Source organism: Gobio gobio, assembly GCF_949357685.1.
Source record: "Gobio gobio genome assembly, chromosome: 16".
In the NCBI taxonomy this organism is placed as follows: Eukaryota; Metazoa; Chordata; class Actinopteri; order Cypriniformes; family Gobionidae; genus Gobio; species Gobio gobio.
The window spans coordinates 30,736,212-30,756,962 of NC_137109.1; the positions used below are offsets into that span (position 1 = coordinate 30,736,212).

A 20,751-nucleotide genomic window follows, 5' to 3' on the forward strand; every position below is an offset into this window, starting at 1 on the left:
ACAGTAGGTGGCGGTATGCACCTTTAAAGTTGGTTCGCAACCCGCAAACCAAAATAAGAAGAAGAAGAAGGAGTTCTTGGTGAGTTGACAGACAAAATCAAAACTGTCGAGCAAAGGCAGCGGTATATATTGCTTGTCTTTCATTTTAGTGTGAGCATATTTGTAACGGCAGTTTATTGCAATGTTTTGATCATTTTTCATGGCTATGGTTCATCGTGGAGTGCTTCTTGTGTTTATTGTTGAGTGTTAGCAAGCTAGCCTGCTGTACTCACTGTACAATGAGAACCGTAGAGAGTTTATTTACATCCCTTTCATTATAAATATTTGGTCATTTCATGCTTTAGTCACATTTTTGTAAAGATTTTCATTTAGTCTTTTAAAAAAAGGTAATTACACTTAAAATACATCGAGGACAATCTGACCATCATAATGTCGCTGTTGTTGTTTCGCTTATCTTCAATTTCTAGCTCAAAACATGGACCAAAAGATTCCTTACGATGACTATCAACTGCCAGTAGTGTTTCTTCCATCCTATGAGAGCCCTCCTGCATGGATCCCTCCACAAGAGGTGGTGCTTCAACACTACTAATACATGGTTTCAACTTTTGTTTTGTGATCATATTGACCTTATTTATACCTTTCTCCCTTATAATCAGAGGATACATCACCCTGACTATAACAATGAGCTCACTCATTTCTTACCTCGCACCGTAGTCTTAAAAAAGCCCCCTGGAGCACAACTGGGCTTCAATATCCGTGGAGGAAAGGCTTCGCAGCTTGGTATATTTATTTCAAAGGTGAGTTGTATCAATTACAGCTCCTTCTTTGCTAATCAAAAGAACTGCCATAATCATCTTGGTTTTGCTCAAAATGTGTTGACAGGTGGTGCCAGATTCAGATGCCCATAGAGCAGGACTACAAGAGGGTGATCAGGTGCTTTCTGTCAATGATGTGGACTTTCAAGACATTGAGCATTCAAGGGTAAGACATATGTCCTTCCAAGAGACAGAAACACGCTGGATATCTTCTCCTCTAAACAGAATTAATGTATTCCTAATTTCTCCTAGGCTGTGGAGATTTTAAAGACCGCAAGAGAGATTTTGATGAAGGTCCGATACTTTCCTTACAGTGAGTATTATATTCATCCTTCCCTTGTACAGACTTGATGTTTTCTGTTGTGAATACCGGTCTATATAGCAAGGCTAAACATGTCTTAGGCTTGGGGATTTTAAATGGATTTAAGGAAATAAAGAAAAAGAAATAAGAATAAATAAAAGTTTCAGTTCTATTGTAATTATGAAGTAAACTATTATATATATATTTTAAATATGCACAAACATATTTTGTGGGGGAATAATTTCAATTTCTAATTATTTTGGGGGGATTTGTATGGCCCAGCTATATAGTTTATTTTAATTTAGATACTGTAGGTAACTGATTCAATTGGAGTACCTGACATAAATGTGTTCTGCATCTGTTTTACTAGATTACCAACGGCAGAAGGAGAGGACTGTACACTAGGTGGCAGAGCTGACTTGCATGACTGAAGCAGTGAGTGACGCAGCTGATGAGGGATTGGTGTGTCAGCGAAACTTTCATCTTCCCTGCACCACCACCACCATCATCATCATTATCATCATCATCCTCCTACTAACTACTGTCTTTGACTAAATGACTACTCAAAAGAAACCATCTTCAAACACTTCAGAACATGCCGGATTCAAAGCTTCTTCACCCATGTTGGTGGCTTTCACGCATCTTTTTTTTTGAGCGGTGCAAGTTTTGAATGCAACTGGTAAAATTTCCAGATCCTTTCCTCCCTGTCTTTTCTCTCATCCCATTCCTATGGGAAAATAAGCATATTCTATGTGATATGTCATGCGTATAAAAAAAAAACCACGGTAGAAGTGTTATTTATTGAATGAAATAACTATATACAGTTCTAGGGAAAATGGTACATCATGAATAAATTATGATCTGCTATTATTAATCACTTTAGAGGCATTTGTTTAATGAAGCTGATATTAATGTCTAATATATCATATATTCTTTATTTTATAAACGTTGTCTTTTTTTTGTGCTTGCATTTTAATTGTGCATTCTGAGGCAAAGTATTTGCATCAACGGATGTCCTGCTGACAAACACATTGCTACTGACTAGATTAATTGTTATTAAATCAATTTGCTCATGCAAACAGTGCTGTTCAGGTGCAAATACATCATTTTATGCAACATTCTCATTGGATGAAATAAAAGAAACAGTCTTCAACATTATAATTTATTTAAAAACAATTAAAAGTATAAAACAATATTACCCATTAGTGAGTTGGGACTTCATATATATATGAAATTCAAGTTCTCAAACACAAATTTACATATCCATCCATCCTCAGAAAGAAAAATATGTCAAATCTGGGTAACTTTGCAACCTATAGTGCAAATGTCTTTGCATGGATCCACTGGTATCACGTTGTTAACATGCCATTTTCTTTCATGTTCAAGGGCCAAACAAATACATATTTGAGAAGTACAGAACAGCTCTATCATTGCATTTCTCTGCCTTCTGTTTTCCTCTGCCTGTTACAGGCAAATTAACTAATACCACTTCAAGTAATAAATCTCGAGGCAATACCACTCAGTGTCTTGGACTGCTTTGGTCATATTACAGGGCCATTACACACAGGTATCTCCCATGGTTGCTTGGTGTCAATCATTTTCCCACACACATCAATACAGACAGCTCTTTGAAAAGGCCCATAAATACAGAAATACACAAAACATAAAGGATGACATTGCAAGGAACCTCTCCCCAACCATGGAGATTTAAAATAAGGATTAAACATGCTAGTCTACACACATAAAGAAATAAACAATCAATTCACCTGCATGTTATTTAGGTGCAGCTTCATCAAACCCATTTAGTAATAAATTACAGAGGCAAATAAAAAAGGATCTCATTTAAGACAATGGACCACCTTCAAGAGGCTTTCAAATTAAATTAAGGAGCAGAACTGCATAGTATATAGTATTTTCCCATGTTCAAGTAAGCACCATTATGTCACGTACGATGCCTTAAGAAACCCAGACATCAATAAAGGAATGTGTAACACGGTGATTGTAAACTCTTACTCTGTGAGCGGGAGGGTGGAATGTTGACGTCAACAAACTATAGGTTGGGTAAGAGGTAAGAGACTGACCCGGTGACATGGATCAGAGTTAAAGACTGTCCATCATTTTAGCTGCTGTCCTCATTCTCTTGGACATCCCTGGATGAGCTCTCATCCACGTTCTCGAGCGAGTCTCCGCGCTGGATGGACAGCTCTGCTGGATCAATCATGGCCAGTTCACTCTGTTTGGGGAACAGCCACGGCTTATGATCTGGAGAATTTACTGCTTTCCATGCAGGGTAGCTCTGACCGGCTTTATAAACGCTTCTTAAGACCTGTGGAATGACAGAAGAGGGTCAGGGTGTGGCACAAGTATCAACGGAAGTGACACTGAACTTTGGTCGCTTTTCAGTCTTGTGTAACCCAAACAATGAAATGGAATCCAGTTTCACCTCTTTTTCAGGCTTTGCAATGACTCGGATTACAGCAAGTCTTTTTGCTCAAGCATAGTTATAAATAAGCGGTGTTTCTGGTTTCTGCCTGGGTCTTCTGAATTTTTGGCAGCACAAAGTATCAGTATGCATGCAATACTACTTATAAAGTGTGACTTCTGAACTAAAGGTAATGGATAATTACTAGATTAAGTTGGTTTCAAGGTTTCATTAGTAAACAGTTCACTTTAGTTACCATGAACTAATAATTAACTGCACGTCTACAGCATTTATTAATCTTTAGTTCATTTCAACATTTACCATTACATTATTAAAATCAAAAGTTACATTTGTTAACATTAGTTAATGCACTGTGAACATGAACTACCAATAAGTGACTGAATTTTTATTAACTAACATTAACAAATGTTACATAATGTACATGCAAGTTACATTCATGTACATTAACTAATGTTAATAAATGAGACCTTACTGTAATGTGTTACATCACAGTTTCCACAAAAAAAATATGATGCAGCACAACTGTTTTCAACATTGATAATAATTTTTTCTTGTGCAGCAAAAGCGGCATATTCAAATGATTTCTGAATGATCATGTGACGCTGAAGACTGGAGTAATGATGCTGAAAATTCAGCTTTGCCATCACAGGAATAAATTCCATTTTAAAATATGTTTAAACAGAAAAGAGTTCTGTAATAAATATTACCGTATTATCAAATAAATGCAGCCTTGGTGAGCATTATAGACTTATTTCACAAAAAAATGTTAACGTTAATGCATATGCATGCATGTACATTAATAAAATATTAAACCTGATCAATGGTCAGTGGAAAGACAAACACAACTTAGCTTTAAATAATAGTGTATAACACACCAAGTGTGAAGTATACACCATGTTATCAGTGTGCCCTTTGGACAGAGATACCGTCTGGTAACACTGCAAACAGCCTTACCATATGCTGTAATTCCACAAGACTATGAAACAAACAGCAAATTGAAGCATTATTATAGGTGTTTATAATAAACTGTGTCCGTCATATTCATAGAAGAGTAATAAAGAAAAGAGATTTAAAAGGACCCTAAGTGATGCACTCTTCTGTAAATAAAAAGAATGACTGTAGTCATGCAGCTTACAGACAGAACAAGATAAACAAGTTTCACGTTGGTGCAGCAAGTGCTGCGTGAGCGTCTTCAGCACAAGATATTCCAGTAGGTTACCATGGTAACAATTATGATTTCAAAAACCTTAAACACAGACCCACACACACTCGCAATCCTCAAAGAGTATATCGACAGAAAGAGTAGTAAGAGACTAAACATGTTCACTTACTTTTGGAGCCAGGACCTGAGATGCTTTGTTGACAACCCATTTTGGAAGAGACCCTAAAAAGATGGTTTAAAAAAAATGGTTATAAAACAGCAACTAATTAAATTCTTACAATGTAAATGAATGACGGGTAACGTTAACATTTGGAAAGGAGCAGCGAATTGATTCATACCTCTGGGATCAGCTTGTGAGAGGTATGTGAAAGTGCAGCTGTTGGGCCCTGTTGGTTTGATCAGGTAACCCGTCATAAGGGAAACAGCCCTTACCAGATCCTTTCGTGGGGGATATTTCTAAAAGAAATGAAGCAACACTTTATTAAAGTATTTTTATTTTTACATTTATGTACTAATACATTATTTGTTATTATAAAATAATGAGTATAATATTCAATGTTAGAATACACTGCAAGGCCACTGTTTGGATTTAAATACGCAAATGCTTAAGAGTCAATGATTGGATCATTATTTTTATGTTTCTAGCATGTTATGTTTGGCAACAGTTCTTCCAACCGTAATTGATGGAGTGTGTAGCTTTCCATTTCTTGAACAACCATGTAGGAAGACAAATCATGGCCATATACAAGGTCCTTACCAAAAATATATGCACCTCTTGATGGAAATAAATGTTTTGATGTTACTCCCATCAAGAGGTGCATCAATTTTTGGTCAAGATCTTGTGTTGACAATGCATGAGTCAAGCACTCTAAAATCTACCACAGAACATCCCAAAGACTTTCAATGAATTTAAGGTCTGGACTCAGAGGTGCCAATTCAAGTGTGTAAAGTATTATTAAGGCTCCCTCCCAGCCATTCATTCCATTCTTTCATAATTTGAGCCTGATGAATCTTGACATTGTCATCTTGGAATATGGCCATGATGCGTACATAATAATCACTCATAGACTCTTAAGCATTTGCCCATTTGAATCCAAACAGCAACTTTTTTTGCCCGGGCTGTGTATTTGAATGGGTAAAAACAGTCATTATTTGTGCTAGTGGACTGGTGCAGACATATTTCAAGGCCATTAGCTTTATCTGGACATTCATTAATATGAGGTGTAAGTAAATAAAAAGACGTACCGGATGTTTCACTGAGAAGTTAATGATCACATACTCATGTTCAGATGCATGCCATGAGCGCAGGGTTACCACATCTCTGTTCTTCAATGGTTTCGGACAAAGCCCTGTGAATAAAGAAGGGGGGGTGGGGGGTTTATATGACATGTAGGCCCATAAAGAGACGCAACTTCACTGCCTGTGACAGAAAAAGAGGAACAAAATAATCTCTGCGTTGACTAAATACACACAAAAACATGGTCCCAGGAGGCTTTTCTTCAGCCCTGCACTGTGATAAGCCACCAAATGCACAAAAGAACTAACAGAATAACCATAAGACAAAATAACGCTAAAATAGGTATAAAAAAAATGGACAGAGATTTAAAAGATTACATGACTCACATGAATAGTATCCCACATCAGCATTGGGACTCAGGCGAGCGATGTCAAAACTCTCAAGCATCGTAGGGTCCCATGACTTCCGATACTGACCGTCATGAAGCACGTCATTCATGGTGGCAGCCGATACATCCTTTATGTTCATTCTACACTGTTTTGGAAAAAAAACGCATTTGCATTAGTGTTGTTATGGCAGCAGTACACAGAGGACCGGGAATGTAAATTAAACTGAAATGTAATAGAGAGGGGGGAAAAAAGAGATGTGTGATCTACTGGGGGTCCATAGAGATGATATGCAAGCGAAGCACATTTTCATAATACCATTCAATCATGTCTAACCAATAACCCATTAAGCATTTCATGATGTAGTAAAATGAATGTTCCTAATAAATGTTATTAAGGGTTTAAACAAAAATTATATGTATGCTGTAAAGTTTAAAACCACTGGGTAAATGATTTTAAAAGGCAACATTGACACCATAACTTTTTTTAAAGACATATCAAAACTATATTGCTATACACACATAGCATAACAGTTAAATGTAGGCAAACATCTTACCTTGATTTTGTGCACTTTGGATAAGTACCCTTTGTTGCTTGAAGAAGTAGGTGCCGCCTCGACCCAGACCTCCATGTCATTCTTATCATACTTGTTGAGCCAATTCTCGGTGGCCAAGCATTGTTTTTTGAATTCATTAAACATGAATTCATCTGGAATGATTCCCGATCCTCGAGACATACCTGAAACAATAATTTCACCAATGATTTTCACCGCGAGAAATACACAGATCTTCGACCGAGGCTCAATAACTTTGTTCTACTCGCTAAGGATGATGCGTAGTTATTGTAGTTACAGATTAGCATTTCAAGCTCGACAAGATTTTTCTCTCAAATTCCTTACCTGGCGTCAGCGTTTGCGCGTGGAAAAAATATCGTCACCACTTCCGGGAGTAGAACAGGTGTATTACAAAACTACGAGGTGCGCAGCTAGTCTGTCAGCTCTGGACAACAGTGATTTAGCACACTGACATGATCTTGATTTATACCCAATGGCTTTTATGTACTCAAGTGAGAACTGTTGACAAACTCGCACAAACTGGGTGTGTCGGACCGCTCATATTGATTGGGCATTCGGGTGGGTCCAGTGGTCTCTCTCTGCTACTGCACTGATTTGCATGATTCATTCATAACGGAATCCCCGATGACGACCTTGTGTTCACGACCGAAACCTTTCAATTCACCGGCACAGGCACATTCAACAGGCTTGTTGTGCAGTGTGTCATTAATAAGAAACGGAATTTCATAGACGTTTCTGTTCTTTGTATTGTCACTATGGTACAGTGGACCAAAGAGAACCCTTTGTTTACTATGCAGTATACATCAAAATGTTTTTGGTCAAAACACAATACTGGTCTCAGCTTGTTTCTAACATTGTTGTGTGTATATTATTAATATTTAATATGTAGGCCTACATCAACATTCAGAAGGCGGTGTATTGTACAATTTCGGGGGGTTAATCAGTAAATGCACTTACATAGGTGTGATCATCAAGTAATCCATGAAAGTTACTGTACATAATATAATTATTATGTAACAAGTATGTTTCTAATATCCAACATTATGTGTATTGGTCTATATACAGGAACCAGAAGCAGGACAAACGGCAAATCTGGTGAAATATCTTTTATTCATGTGATACATTTTGGTGTCTCTTTAACCGTCCATTTTTTACAGCATATAATAATAGTACTTTGTCACACAAACTTTGCTAAACACTAGTAGACAGCGTATTTCAAACAGACCAACACACTTCAGAATAGCACACAGCTGAGTATTCAGTCAGTGACACGTGATAGAGCTGTTCAGGAGGGTTTTCACTCTTATTTATTTTAATTCCTACATATCAAACCATAGTAAATGTTAATGTTTAAAACACACTTGATGCCCTTTTTAAGTCTTAGTGATGAAAGGATTTGTCGGTGTACAGTTGAAAGAGGAAAAGCGACAGTGCTGGGAGTATGGTGATACCTCTCCAGCAAATAAAAGCCCATTCAAGCTATACTGTTGAAACCCAGCATTACAGATGGGGCGTGAAAGTCTTTAATGGTGGCACGATTGTGACACGACTAGGTCTTTGTGATACAGTAGCTAGGCAGCAATGCAAATTATACATCAACCTTTGATTCCCACACATTGCCAACTGCCATTCCCGTCAAGCACACAACACATTGTATCACTAACTAGTGAGATAATAAATAAACACATGAAACCAACAGTCTTACGACGAGCAATACCAAGATGTGTCTGTACACTAAGCAATAGCCGTGTTGAATGAAGAAATCTAAATGTCCCGTTCACCTCATTAGCTCTATGCAACGTTAATAGGCTCGAGCAAACCACAGCACTGTGGCCTGATTTGGTGCACCATGACAACCAAACAAGCAAGGCATTTTGTGTTAAACTGTCTCTAAACTGCATGCGGTTCCTACACTTGCGCAGCAAAAACAAGACAGAAAATGAGCAGAATTAGTGTGAATTGCTGATGCTTTCCCTATCCAAGCTCAGAGCGACGGGTTACGATAGTTTGGTTAGTACATACACGTTTTTACAATTAAGTGACTACAGTTGTGGATAAGTCATTAAATATCTTAGGTTTTGAATTTTAACTAAATTAAATAGCAATTTTCCCTTTTCTAAGAACCGGCATAAGAACGTTAAATCCAATTCCCCCCCCACAGCTCGATACATTGTACTTCCATGCAACCCTCCAAAGATTTCAGTATAAAATCAGCTTGTTCAGGCTTGTCGCAAACAAAACTAATTTTGCTAATTTTTTGCCCATACATGTATATTTCCTGAAAAAAAAAAAAAAAAAAAAAACGTTAAATGATATATCTGGTCCCTAATACCATAATTAACATGAAAGCATCCAATTATACAGAATATTGTGTCCATGGTGCTTTTTCACGACGATAATTTCAAAATCGAAGAGATCCCTTCTGTATCTTTCTTTTAAATCACTTCTGCCAAAAAACACAAACAAAATAATAGTGTAAATGTTCATGTAAAAATAATACGACAAAAAATATAAATCAGTAACAGCCTCTCAACACAATAATGTCAAGTTCTTCCTCCAGTGAAATTAAAAAAGAAGGCAAAAAAAGGCTTAAAATGATGACATCAGCCCCAGCTCTGAAACATGTTAACTTCACAACGACTATGATGGCACTGATGTGTGAAAACCTAAGAGCATATGAGCTTACGTCAGTCTGCAACCCCATATAATGCCATGCAGCCAGAACAGATGAGAATCTGAATGGTTTAGCATTTAATCTATGCTGTGATTTTTTCGTTAATAATATATGCATTTTTGGAATCCATTTTAAATACAGAGTAATAGCACATCCACACGGTTACTCTGAAAAGTCACTGAGTCGAAGAGAAAGAAAAGGTTCTCCGCTCATGACACGGGGCCGTGAGAGGAGCGAGTGACCACTGAGAGGCAAGCTGTTTGTGTGTGAGGGGGTCGAGTGAGTGGGACGCAGGACCTGGTGGGGGGCGAGGGTGGCTACTAGCACGAGCAGCTGCTCTCAGTAACGGGCAGCTCTGGAGGCTTCTCCAGTTTGATGTCGATCACTGAAAGTTTATGTTAAGGATCGGATGCAGACTGGATCATTTGAATAAGCACGTCTTTACCCTTGGATTATTTTTCACTTGTTTCTGTAAGACAAAAAAACTGGCAGACAAGCAGACATGCTTCTGATCTCCAGCTATCAGGCTGTTGTGGACAAACTGACTCTGACATTTTACTGGCAAATTTACAGTAAATGTGAAGGATACTGTCCTCTTTGCTTTTCTCTGGTGTGCTATCCATTCCAGGCAAAGCTGCAGCAACACGACGAAACAGCTAAAAAAAAGAAAAGAAAGTTCATTACTTAAAAACTGATGCTTGAGCCAAATGTACAGGAATCAATGCAGGCTTCACATAACACAAAATGTCTTATTAGTAGAGGAGACTGGGGCTAGCTGTATCATATTTTACTCATAGGTTGACGGGTAACATAGGCTCATAGGTTGTTTGTGGCAAATTGTTTTACTATATTGAGTAAGTTGTCACAATGCAAGCTGCTATTAAAAAACATATAGGCTTTTCAAGTGCATTTAAACACCAAAACTCCCAGCTGGTGGCGCTATGATTAACAAAATCTTGGTGTTTAGATGTCTTCAGGCAAGGGCACATATCAAACATGTGGATTTTGAGGCAGAATGGACTTTGTATGCTTGAGTTACAACAACTTCCTGTTTCATGATGGCATGCTTTAGCAGTGTTTCTAGCATGTTTTAGAATGTTTCTAGCATGTGTAGTACTCAATTGCATATTTTAGTATATAGTACTTTTATGGACTTCAAAAACGATGCAACAATTCACTGCCATTATAAAGCTTGGATTAGCCAGGACTTTTTTAATATAACAGATTGTGTTCGTCTGAAAGAAGATTGTCATATACACCTAGGATGACTTGTGGGTGAGTAAATCATAGGCTAATTTTCATTTTTGGGTGAACTAAGCCTTTAAGATTAAACTGACCAAATGTGATTTTGATCTGATTAAATATCTAGGAGGAGTTTGTTAAAGTACAAAGTCTGGAAGTGGCAAAAACTGCAACAATTTGGCAAAGAAAATTCAAAATATCTCACTTCCTGTTGGGGTTTTCAGATTTTGCAATCAGGGACACTTTTGTAGGTATTGGGTTATTACATGTGCGAAACGTAGCGCGAATGACGCTTAATTGAAATTTTGTAGGTGGCACTATCGAGCCATTTTGCTAAAACTAATTCTGAAACCCATATCAGACGTACATTTTCACCACTTCTGAAGCGTGTGCAGTTTCATACGTTTTTCGGGCATCTTTAGGCCCTCAAAAATGCGATTAATTTCGGAGAAGAATGATAGGCCAAGCAATTACAATAGGGACCTCACACCATCGGTGCTCGGGCCCTAATAAAAATGTAAAACTCTTAAGCTGTAAATTACAATATATGAAATGTATGTGAGAACTTCAAACTCAATCTTTAAAACTTGAACCTGACAAATTCGATCTTTTCGATTCTGATTTCTAAATAAAAATAAAAAAATATACACTTTTTTTTTAAAAGTTTATCTTTGATCAAAATTCTACAGAGTCCTGACAGTTCAAGCCATCACAGTTCATCAAAATATGCTTCAGCGATGAAGGACGGGTTATGGGTTAGTCTGGAGTGGGCAGTATAGATAACATGGTCACAGCGATTTTGAAAATGGACACGTTTTCCACCAAACACAGATTGTTTCTATTACACTGATCCCATTCAGCCGGCCATTTCGTGAGGATATAGATTTGAAGTCTGAAGGTAGAATTGGGCATTTTTTGAGCCCTGAAGATTCAGTCCCTTTTGCCGCAGCATCTGCTTTCTCATTCCCTGGAATTACACAATTCCCTGGCTGGTTCCAACAAAAAGGATTTTAAAATCCTGTATCAATGTTGAAAACAGTTGTACTGCTTAATATTTTGTGTTGAAACCATGATTCATTTTATTCAGGATTCTCTGATGAATAGCAGGTTCAAAAGAACAGCAATTATTTGAAATCTTTTGTAAAATTGCAGATGTTTTTACAGTCACTTTTGATCAATTTCATGTGTTCTTGGCTGAATAAAAGTATTGATTTATTTCAGTAGTGTGGCTCGTATGACAACTCTCTCATGTGCAACTAGCCCCGGTCTCCCCTATTTAAAACAAATTATAACTCCCAGTAGTAGAGAGGTCATTTCTAATGACACTAGCATTATGAGAAAAAAATATACAGACACCCTGATCCACTAATTCTGACAACAAAATGCAATGCAATATTAAAAAACACAATGCACAATGAAATTAAGTGGTGCTAAAACACAGCACATAGAGAAAAAATATTCTAGCAATGCTTGGCCAACATGCAAAGGACAACTGTGAAACAGTACATGGGGAGCAACTTCAAGCAAACAAAACAAAAACACAAAAAAGAGCAGCCCAATAATAGCACAGGACACCTGTGAATGTGAGGCGGGGGCAGAATGGCTAATGATGGGCGAGGCGAAGAAAGATAGAAACCAAAGGAAGCAGAAGATAGAGTGGTGGAGGGAAGGTGGGGCTGGGCCGTCCTCATTTCTCAGTGATTCTACCTGTTTGACATTGTAGCCAGTCTTTGCGCTGGTTTCAATGAACATGACATTCAGTTCCTTAGCCCTCTGCTCGCCCTCCTCTGTGGTAATCTGTCTGCTCGACCGGAGCAGGGAGGGGAAAGGAAAGAAATAAAGACAGACAAAAGAAATGCATCAAGAAGAAGAAGAGAAAGAGACAGAGGCTGACTGAAGTTCACATTAGTAATAGGGAAAAAAAGAGGAATTAGTGTTTTGATAGGACCCCAACACAGGTTGCAGAGTTGAGAAATGGCTGAAATCGTAACGCTGAAAAGAGATCACTGCACTGCAGTTCAACAAAACACCATTCACTGGGAACACATTTGTTACTTGAGGACAATCTACAACAAAAATAAACACCTCATCAAGGATGATAATGTCTTTGGCACTCCGGTCACTGAAATATCCCTTGTTTATTTTCAGCTTAAAGAGATAGTTCACCCAGAAATGAAGATTCTGTCATTATTTACTCACCCTCATGTCATTTAAAGGAATAGTTCACCAAAAAAAATGTAATTCGGTCATCATTTACTCACCCTCATGTTGTTCCAAACCTGTAGGAGTTTCATTCTTCTGTTGAACACAAAAGAAGATATTTTAAAGAATGTTGGTAACCAGAAATTTGAAGGTAGTCATCGACTAAGAAAGTCAATGGCTACCGTCAACTGTTTGATTACCAACATTCTTTAAAATATCTTCTTTTGTGTTCAACAGAAGAATGAAACTCATACAAGTTTGGAATAACATAAGGCTGAGTCAATGACTGAGTCAAAAATTCTTTTTTGGAAGAACTATACCTTTAAAGCCTTTTTTCTGCAGAACACAAAAAGAGTTACATAGAAGAATGTCCAAGCTGCTCCTTTCCATCCACTTCTATAGTATAGTAAAAAAAGAAATTTTGCTAAACGTCTCCTTTTGTGTTCCATGGAAGACAACACAAAGGTGATGAATTATGACAGAAATGTCAGTATTTTGGGAGAACTATCCTTTTGTCTCTAGAGCGCATCTGTGGCACTCTATCAAATTGATCGACTTCCCACAGACAATAATTTTGACATCAGCTCCATGTACACAGTGCTTTACAGATAGTCATGCCCGGACCAAGACAGAATCTTTTGACATTTTCTGTACTGATTTGAGGGACATTGAATGTTAACCAAATGGATTAAGACGTTAGAACATTTTAAACTGAGCTAGGCATATATTGTTCACTAAAAGTAAATATTTAATAAAAGGCCACACAAGAGAAGTTTGTAAATGACATGCTCCAATTTAATGAAAATCAGCAGAACTTTCTGCTGAATTCTATGGCTGCAGAATCCGTGTGGGTGTTATGTTGCATTCTTTCCATGTTTCTTCGAGGTATCCTTGGGCAGTTAACTGACAAACTGACAAGTTTGGTACGTGATTCTATTACAAAAATAATGTGTGTTTGAAATTCAGTTGTTTCAAACTGGAATTAGTACAATTGCGAGTTTCGACTGAAGGCAAAAATGTAGATTTTATATTGGGTTCAAGATTGTCAATAGGTTTACCTCTTAGTGACCTCTGCGTGAGCTATACTTTCATGCATTGCTACACTATTGAAAATGGACCTTTTTCTGCTCACAAAATTTCTGCACCTTTACGATTATACTAAATATTAGCCGTTGATTTGAGGTGTTGCACATTTTGTTGCTAGGATTCTACTGTAAACGACTGTAATTGTGTATATAGCTGTATATAGTTTTTACAAAGTGAGGACAGTCTCAAAATGATTTTCTGTGGAAATCGACAATATGCCACAGATTCTGTTATGCAAGTTAGAACCCTAGGCCTACACAACAGCTGTATCGTGTCACCCACCTGTTTGACGTTATAACCAGCTTTGGCACTGGTCTCTATGTACATCACACCCAGTTCCCGGGCTTTTTTCTCTGCTGCCTCTACTGACACTTGCCTGCCATAGTCCATAGTTGAGGTGTGGACACAGTTCAAATTAGAATGGATATGAAAAACAAAAGTAGTAATGGGAAATCAAAAATAAAAGGAGAAAATATGACCAAACTGAAAAGCAACAATGGCACAAATTATTCAACATAACATTCAAAATAATAAAGAGAAAACTGAACACAAAAATAACACATAGTGAAGGGCTTAAAACGTGAAGACTGAGGGATGAACAAAAGATGTGTTCATCAAACTCTTCGAAATGACTGTACCTTTTATCACCCAAATCTGTCTTGTTGCCAACCAACATGATAATGACATCACTTCCTCTCTCTGTTCTGACATCATCTATCCACTTTGAGGTTTGCTGGAAGGAGTTGAGATCTAAAGAACAGAAGGAAAATGTTAGGCCTGGATTTACTAGAGGAAAAATGGAACTGATTCATTAATTGAAAATTCAAAATTTGGCAGTGCAAAAATACACTTCAAAGAAAGTATGCAAGCAGACTGTTAGAATGAAGTTCAACAAAACAGAGGACGGTTAAGTTAAATCACAGTTCCTTTCTATGCTCGGCATGCTCAGTAACTGCAAGTTGATGTTAAAAGAGAAGCACGTTCGATGTACTTTTCATTTAATCTGAAAGAAATAATAAAAACATTGTTCCCAAGCAACCATACTAAGATGAACTGCCATGACCTAGAAGCAGCTGCTGAATTGTGTTAACTGTGCCTTGAGGGCATAAATCCCTGCTGACCCAATGAGTGAGGCTCGGACTCACTGGTGATGTCATAGACCACCACAGCAATAGTGGAGTCTCGGATGTAGCTGGGAATGAGGCTGCGGAAGCGCTCCTGCCCTGCAGTGTCCCAAAGCTGGAGCCGAACCTGAGGGACCAGCAAACCGTGGTGTGCAAAGAAAACAGGGGAAAGAGAAAGGCATAAAGAGAGGACAGGGCAAGGGAGCAGGGTTAGAAGAAAAGGACAACATCAAAGAAGCAAATCTTGAAGGAAAAGGAGAAATGCACCTACGGAATTGACCAATTTTTGCTTCTGTGCTTATAGATCATAGTCTCAAGATTTTAGGCATTTCTCCATTCCTGCTCTCTGAATGATCCTGCTTTCTGCAAGATGCTTTGCAAATGGCACCCCTTATGCACAAGTGTTGCTGGACATACTTTATGGTTTTGAAATATTGGTAAAAGCCCAAATTGTACTCATAAAATGTTGTTATTTTCTCACCCTTATGTCGTTCTTTGTTTTGCGGAACACAAAAAAAAAAACTTAATTTGAAGAATGTTTTAACTGTATTTGTCCATATAATAAAAATCAATGGTGTCCAAAACAACACTGGACCGCACTGACTGACATTGTATGGACAAAAAAAGGGCATCTTTTGTGTTCAATACAAATAAAATGTAATACAAATTACATCTATACCCGCTTCTGTGCTTTCCAGCAGATGAGTTAAATGATAATATAAACTAACTCTAAATTAAATCTGCTTAGGTGTAAAATCCAGTAAAAAGATAGGTCTTCAAACATCCAATATTGGGGAAAATTTTATATGAACTTCATAATAGAAAAGGCCCTATCAGCCTTTAATCTAGTTTCATCTGGTTAAATTATCTCAACTGTCTAGCATTCTGATTCAGCAATATTTGAAATGTCAGAACAATGAGGGTGAGAAAATTATGAGGTGAGAAATATCCATTCACATTGTTAAAGCGTTTCTCATCTTACTGCTTTAACTTTACCCTGAATGCTCCAATAAACCAGCACACTTATAAAGCTCCATGAGTGCCATTTACTCAAGCAGTACCCAACTAAACCCCACCATGTGGTGAAGCAGGAGCACTAGCTACCTACTTGCTATATCATAGACCACCACTGCGGCTGCTGAGTCTCTGATGTAACTGGGAATGAGGCTACGGAAGCGTTCCTGCCCAGCAGTGTCCCACAGCTGTAGCCGAATCTATGACCGTCCATGCGGCACAACAGACATGGGGACCCATTCAGCACCCAGCCATGGAAGAGAGTGGGGTGAGGTGGACAAAGACACAACCAAACTTAAAAAAGGTGAAATCAAAATAAATGACAAACTAATGACATAAGTATAATGAGCTACAAGCATGCGCGAGGAATTACGCAAATGATAACTGTGATGAATCTGTGACACAGACAGTGAAATCACCTGGTGGACTAGCCCTAGTCGGACATTAGAGAAATTTGCGTTTCACAGGTGAACTTTGTGATTTTAATCCTGTCCAAATCTGCCATGTTTGTTTTTCTCACACAACCTCAGTAAAATATTACATGGCAAATTCGTCCGAATGCGAATGTCTATAATTGCCGATAATGTATCATACTAATGCCTCATTTGTTTTTTGACCTACCCGAGTTAACGTTTGCACACCAATCTTTCCATTTCATTTTAATATGGATGGTATCTGATGAAAAAAATTTAATAATAAAATTAATACATAGAGCCAAATCGCCCATTTTAATATCAGTGTCAGGTAAGATACTTGATAAGTGATGTCTCTGCTCACTTACTTCTATAAACGAATCTGAAGTTTATTTAAATAGTGTTTTAATAACATATTAAAGTTATATCAATAAGTAATTCATGAAAAAATATATACGGCATATGTAGTAGAGTAGGTGACCTTCTGTAATGTTAGTTCCATCCGAATTGTTAAATGAAATCACAGATGTCAGGTGATAAGAATTATAACTCAAACATTGTTTAGAAAACTAGTCCTGTCCGAATAGGGCGTTATAGACCTTACAGATGATATTAGAAAACGTCAAGGTGAATAACTTGAGCCAGTGTGTGCCGAAACCATCTATTACACCAGTACTAACATTGATAGTCAATATTTAAACTAAATAAGGCTTTTAAAAAGGCTTGGACACACAGAGACTCCATGGAAATTATTCTAGAAATGTTGATTTCTGTCCTACCGTGCGGTCTTCCAAGTACATGGTTTTTGACAGAAAGTCTATACCAATAGTTGCCTATGGAGAGAAACAATGAGTTAACTTGGGGCACATTGTAAAATACAGGCCATTTAAGGAATATTTATTTTGACTGTCTATCTTCTGTGGAACACAAAATTAGGTATTTTGCAGAATTTTCATACTGCTCTTTTCCTTACAATGAATCTGTCAAGATCAAAAAATCACTCTCGTGCATATTCAAACAGACAGACAGTTTGTCAAATTTGATATTAAATTTGATTTCAACTGACACCAAAACGCACACGTGAAGGATAGCTTATTTGACAGCCACAAACTAAATTACCACTCGCCAAGCTCCAAAAAATGCAAGTAAAAATGGGCACTGCAAAGTAAAATAAACATTATTGAAACATTATTTGCCTGTTTGACTAGTATTAATTAAATAATTTATCAAATCAAACAGAACTGACAGTAAAGACATTTATGATGTTACAAACATTTCAAATAAATGCTGTTCTTTTTTATTTCAAATCCTAAAAAATACTGGAAAAAACTGTTTCCACAAAAATATTAAGCAGCACAACATTAATATTAAGAAGAAATATTTCTTGAGCACCAAATCAGCATATTAGAATGATTTCTGAAGGATCGTGTGACACTGAATTCAGCTTTTCCATGACAGGAATAAATTACATTTAAAAAAAAAGTTATTTTAAATTGTAATAATATTTCAATATTTTGTTTTTATTGCATTCAGATTAAATACATGCTGCCTTTGTGAGCATAAAATACATCTTTAAAAAATATTAAAACATCTATTGAATAGTATATTTTGTGTTTGTAAAAATAATGTAAAACTCAAAAATTATTTTGAACTGTAACTACAGAGTTAGACAGTTGTTGGACCTCATGAAATTTTGGTTGTAAGGAAAATATCAGCGTGGCCATTCTACAGAGTATCTCATTTTGTGTTCCATGGAAAAAGGAAAGGTTTGGATCAACATGACAATAAGTAAACGAATAAACACTTTTCATTAGTGAGCGAACAACTCATTTAAGTAACCAAACGGACTTCATGATAGCTTTCACAAAGTCAATAACACTTTAATGTTAAGTTTACATGGTAAGCATGTGCCATGCCACACGAACATAACATGGACTGTAACAATCACAGCAGATGTTACCTGATAGGTATTATCGAAGCTGTCATACATAAACCTGGTGATAAGTGAAGTTTTGCCCACTGTGGAGGAAAAGAAAAACAACGCATTAAAAATAAGGACCTCACAGTGAATGCGTCTCCAAACCTAGTGGGATCCCTACATAGACAGCATGTTTGGTGTTCGCATCGATGCTGTCAGGGGAACGGATGCATTGGTCTGCAGGATGATTCTGAACTCTGATCGCTGTGTTGGCAACATGGGTGTCGCCGTCCTGCTTTCCACGGCAACATACTGCATCAATACAGGCTAAGAAATGCAGAAACTCTCGTTTACGACAGCTGGCTGATGCTGCCCGTTTTGCGTCAAATCCAGCCATTATGAAATGAAAACGTGGATGTGACGCGGATGATGTGGCAGTTAAACATCCCTGATGTGGTTTATAATCTTATGATCTTGATTGTCACAGCCGGCTAGCTAGAAACATGCTAACTGCTAACAGCTAGCAACCATTTTCACACCAGACAGTATTGTTTTATAGATTAAAACATATTAATATCCAGTGCTAGCACTATATCGTTTGCATTGTATGTGTCAAACAGTAACGGGGAATGCGATCACATATAAAAGGCCTTTAAAATGGGAGATCTCTATTGTGGCTAAGAACAGACAACACAAACATGCTAATACAAGGACTTGATGGCTTCCCTCGATGTATACGTTCAAAAATACATAAACACTTAAGGGGAAGACAGAAAATACATATACTTTATCAATTAAAGCATAATGGAGTTGATATTCAGATCTCCCATCTTTTGTATATAGTTCGTGTAACGTTACTGCAAGGATGTTCAATGCTACATGCTACACTTTTTCTGTAAATGTTAGTGTATTTTAAGTGCGTGTCGACAAACGTATCAGTCCAAAATGTCAGATCATTATTTGTATGTGTATTTAGTAACATCTATCCTTATAGAGCATCCTTTCACCTGGCCTGTCTATTTCTCTGTCCACGTCTCACATATCTGAACACTTACCGCTTTGCTCGCCCAAGAAAACCAGCTTAAATTTCCGCAGAGGGTTGCCGAACTCTCCGCCACCGGTCGTAGTAGACATATTTATCGAGTATAATAAACAGCAGCTATCTAAATATTACTATTTTCTGTGCGCGGACGAAGGACACTGTACAGTCCAGTGGCGAGTGCTGATAGCTGACGATTCCTGAGTGTGACAGCGCCTCTTAGTGGCCAGAGATGGAAACGCAGGACACGATGTGGCTGTGTTTCAAAACATAGTGCCAAAAAGCTGCCTACCTATGCTGTCTAGGTTTGAAAGCGACTATGATGGCAAAAATGCTGTCTTGGCAGGAAGCTGACTATGTTTTGAGACACAGTCTATGTCTACTGTCACACCTAACCATTGTGTAGTAGCATCTAATCCCTCATGTTTCCTCTCATCTTATCAGTGTTGCGTACAAAATAAATGTCTATATTGCCAAAAGTTTTGGGACACCTGCCTTTACACAAGAACTTTAATGATATCCCATTCTTAATTCGTAGGGTTTAATATGGAGTTGGCCCACCCTTTGCAGCTATAACAGCTTCAACTCTTCTGGGAAGGTTTAGAGCGGGGCACAACCTAACGCTTTTTGACTTTCTCAGTTTGTGTGTAGGCCTAAATCCACTTGGGATTCAGAGTTTTTTTTTTTTTTTTCCCACATTAATTGCACACGTCTAGTACAATTATGTGGTTTTTTTTCATTAATACAGTGTATGCTTTTTTCTTGATTTACCCCGAAAGAATGGAAGTGAAATGTGACAACATGACCCATAGGTGGGGTACATTGTAACATGTGATGGGCACATCGTAACATGACCAAATGAGAGCTTAAAATGTTATCTGATATAATCCAAAAATATACAAGACAAACTAAAATATTTTGTCAATAAAATACACTTATTAACCTTTTCGAATAAAAATAATGCCATTTTTTTAATCATTAAAAAAGTTGAGTTTGACAACAAACACACCTCAAAACACAGTTAAATTGCATAGTTCAAAACATAATATTAGTTAAGCATTTTTGAACATTGACTCAGTCTTTATTCACCTTTTTCTCATGGTTTCTCAATAGAATTAATA

General features: G+C 37.4%; 3 protein-coding genes across 8 annotated transcripts; 1 reads left to right on the plus strand and 2 right to left on the minus strand.

Annotated features, from left to right (window-relative positions):
* Positions 1 to 4,058, plus strand: pdzd11 (PDZ domain containing 11). 3 transcript variants are annotated; one of them, XM_079839230.1, is made up of 6 exons: positions 1 to 79; positions 468 to 568; positions 657 to 797; positions 883 to 981; positions 1,068 to 1,128; positions 1,487 to 4,058. In XM_079839230.1, the coding sequence occupies exons 2-6, from the start codon at positions 476 to 478 to the stop codon at positions 1,519 to 1,521; spliced, it is 429 nt and encodes a 142-aa protein (XP_079695356.1). In that variant the 5' UTR covers positions 1 to 79; positions 468 to 475; the 3' UTR covers positions 1,522 to 4,058. The 3 variants fall into 3 exon arrangements, with proteins under 3 accessions (XP_079695356.1, XP_079695357.1, XP_079695358.1); XM_079839231.1 differs by having other exon boundaries at positions 60 to 122; positions 1,487 to 2,633; XM_079839232.1 differs by having other exon boundaries at positions 71 to 150; positions 1,487 to 2,633.
* On the minus strand, positions 2,267 to 7,436 carry stard14 (START domain containing 14). The gene is made up of 7 exons (XM_079839229.1): positions 7,243 to 7,436; positions 6,901 to 7,082; positions 6,345 to 6,492; positions 5,967 to 6,070; positions 5,060 to 5,177; positions 4,891 to 4,943; positions 2,267 to 3,442 (listed from the first exon to the last, which is right to left on the minus strand). Exons 2-7 carry the CDS (start codon positions 7,078 to 7,080, stop codon positions 3,236 to 3,238), a joined length of 810 nt encoding a protein of 269 aa, XP_079695355.1. The 5' UTR covers positions 7,081 to 7,082; positions 7,243 to 7,436; the 3' UTR covers positions 2,267 to 3,235.
* Positions 7,437 to 8,010: 574 nt separating this feature from the next.
* On the minus strand, positions 8,011 to 19,849 carry rab41 (RAB41, member RAS oncogene family). 4 transcript variants are annotated; one of them, XR_013818169.1, is made up of 9 exons: positions 19,647 to 19,841; positions 18,634 to 18,692; positions 17,453 to 17,506; positions 15,268 to 15,373; positions 14,761 to 14,872; positions 14,405 to 14,498; positions 12,542 to 12,635; positions 10,182 to 10,248; positions 8,011 to 9,977 (listed from the first exon to the last, which is right to left on the minus strand). XR_013818169.1 is itself a non-coding variant. In XM_079838888.1 (8 exons), the coding sequence occupies exons 1-8, from the start codon at positions 19,723 to 19,725 to the stop codon at positions 9,913 to 9,915; spliced, it is 636 nt and encodes a 211-aa protein (XP_079695014.1). In that variant the 5' UTR covers positions 19,726 to 19,849; the 3' UTR covers positions 8,011 to 9,912. The 4 variants fall into 4 exon arrangements, 2 of the variants coding, with proteins under 2 accessions (XP_079695014.1, XP_079695013.1); XR_013818170.1 differs by lacking the exon at positions 15,268 to 15,373 and adding an exon at positions 16,355 to 16,460; XM_079838888.1 differs by lacking the exons at positions 12,542 to 12,635; positions 15,268 to 15,373 and adding an exon at positions 16,355 to 16,460 and having other exon boundaries at positions 19,647 to 19,849.
* Between the last annotated feature and the right edge of the window lie 902 nt (positions 19,850 to 20,751).

Bases quoted from the DNA above. Each gene is read 5' to 3' on its own strand.
- pdzd11 (XM_079839230.1), top strand. From the start codon at position 476: ATGGACCAAAAGATTCCTTACGATGACTATCAACTGCCAGTAGTGTTT. The intron at 798-882 runs GTGAGTTGTATC...ATGTGTTGACAG, and splicing joins TTGGTATATTTATTTCAAAG to GTGGTGCCAGATTCAGATGC. The intron at 1,129-1,486 runs GTGAGTATTATA...CTGTTTTACTAG, and splicing joins GGTCCGATACTTTCCTTACA to ATTACCAACGGCAGAAGGAG.
- stard14 (XM_079839229.1), bottom strand. From the start codon at position 7,080: ATGTCTCGAGGATCGGGAATCATTCCAGATGAATTCATGTTTAATGAA. The intron at 5,178-5,966 runs GTACGTCTTTTT...CATTTCTTTTAG, and splicing joins ACTTCTCAGTGAAACATCCG to AAATATCCCCCACGAAAGGA. The intron at 4,944-5,059 runs GTATGAATCAAT...CCATCTTTTTAG, and splicing joins CTCACAAGCTGATCCCAGAG to GGTCTCTTCCAAAATGGGTT.
- rab41 (XM_079838888.1), bottom strand. From the start codon at position 19,725: ATGTCTACTACGACCGGTGGCGGAGAGTTCGGCAACCCTCTGCGGAAA. The intron at 14,499-14,760 runs GTACAGTCATTT...GGACTATGGCAG, and splicing joins ACAGATTTGGGTGATAAAAG to GCAAGTGTCAGTAGAGGCAG. The intron at 10,249-14,404 runs GTGGGTGACACG...TCTTTTTTTTAG, and splicing joins CTGGTTATAACGTCAAACAG to CTGTTTCGTCGTGTTGCTGC.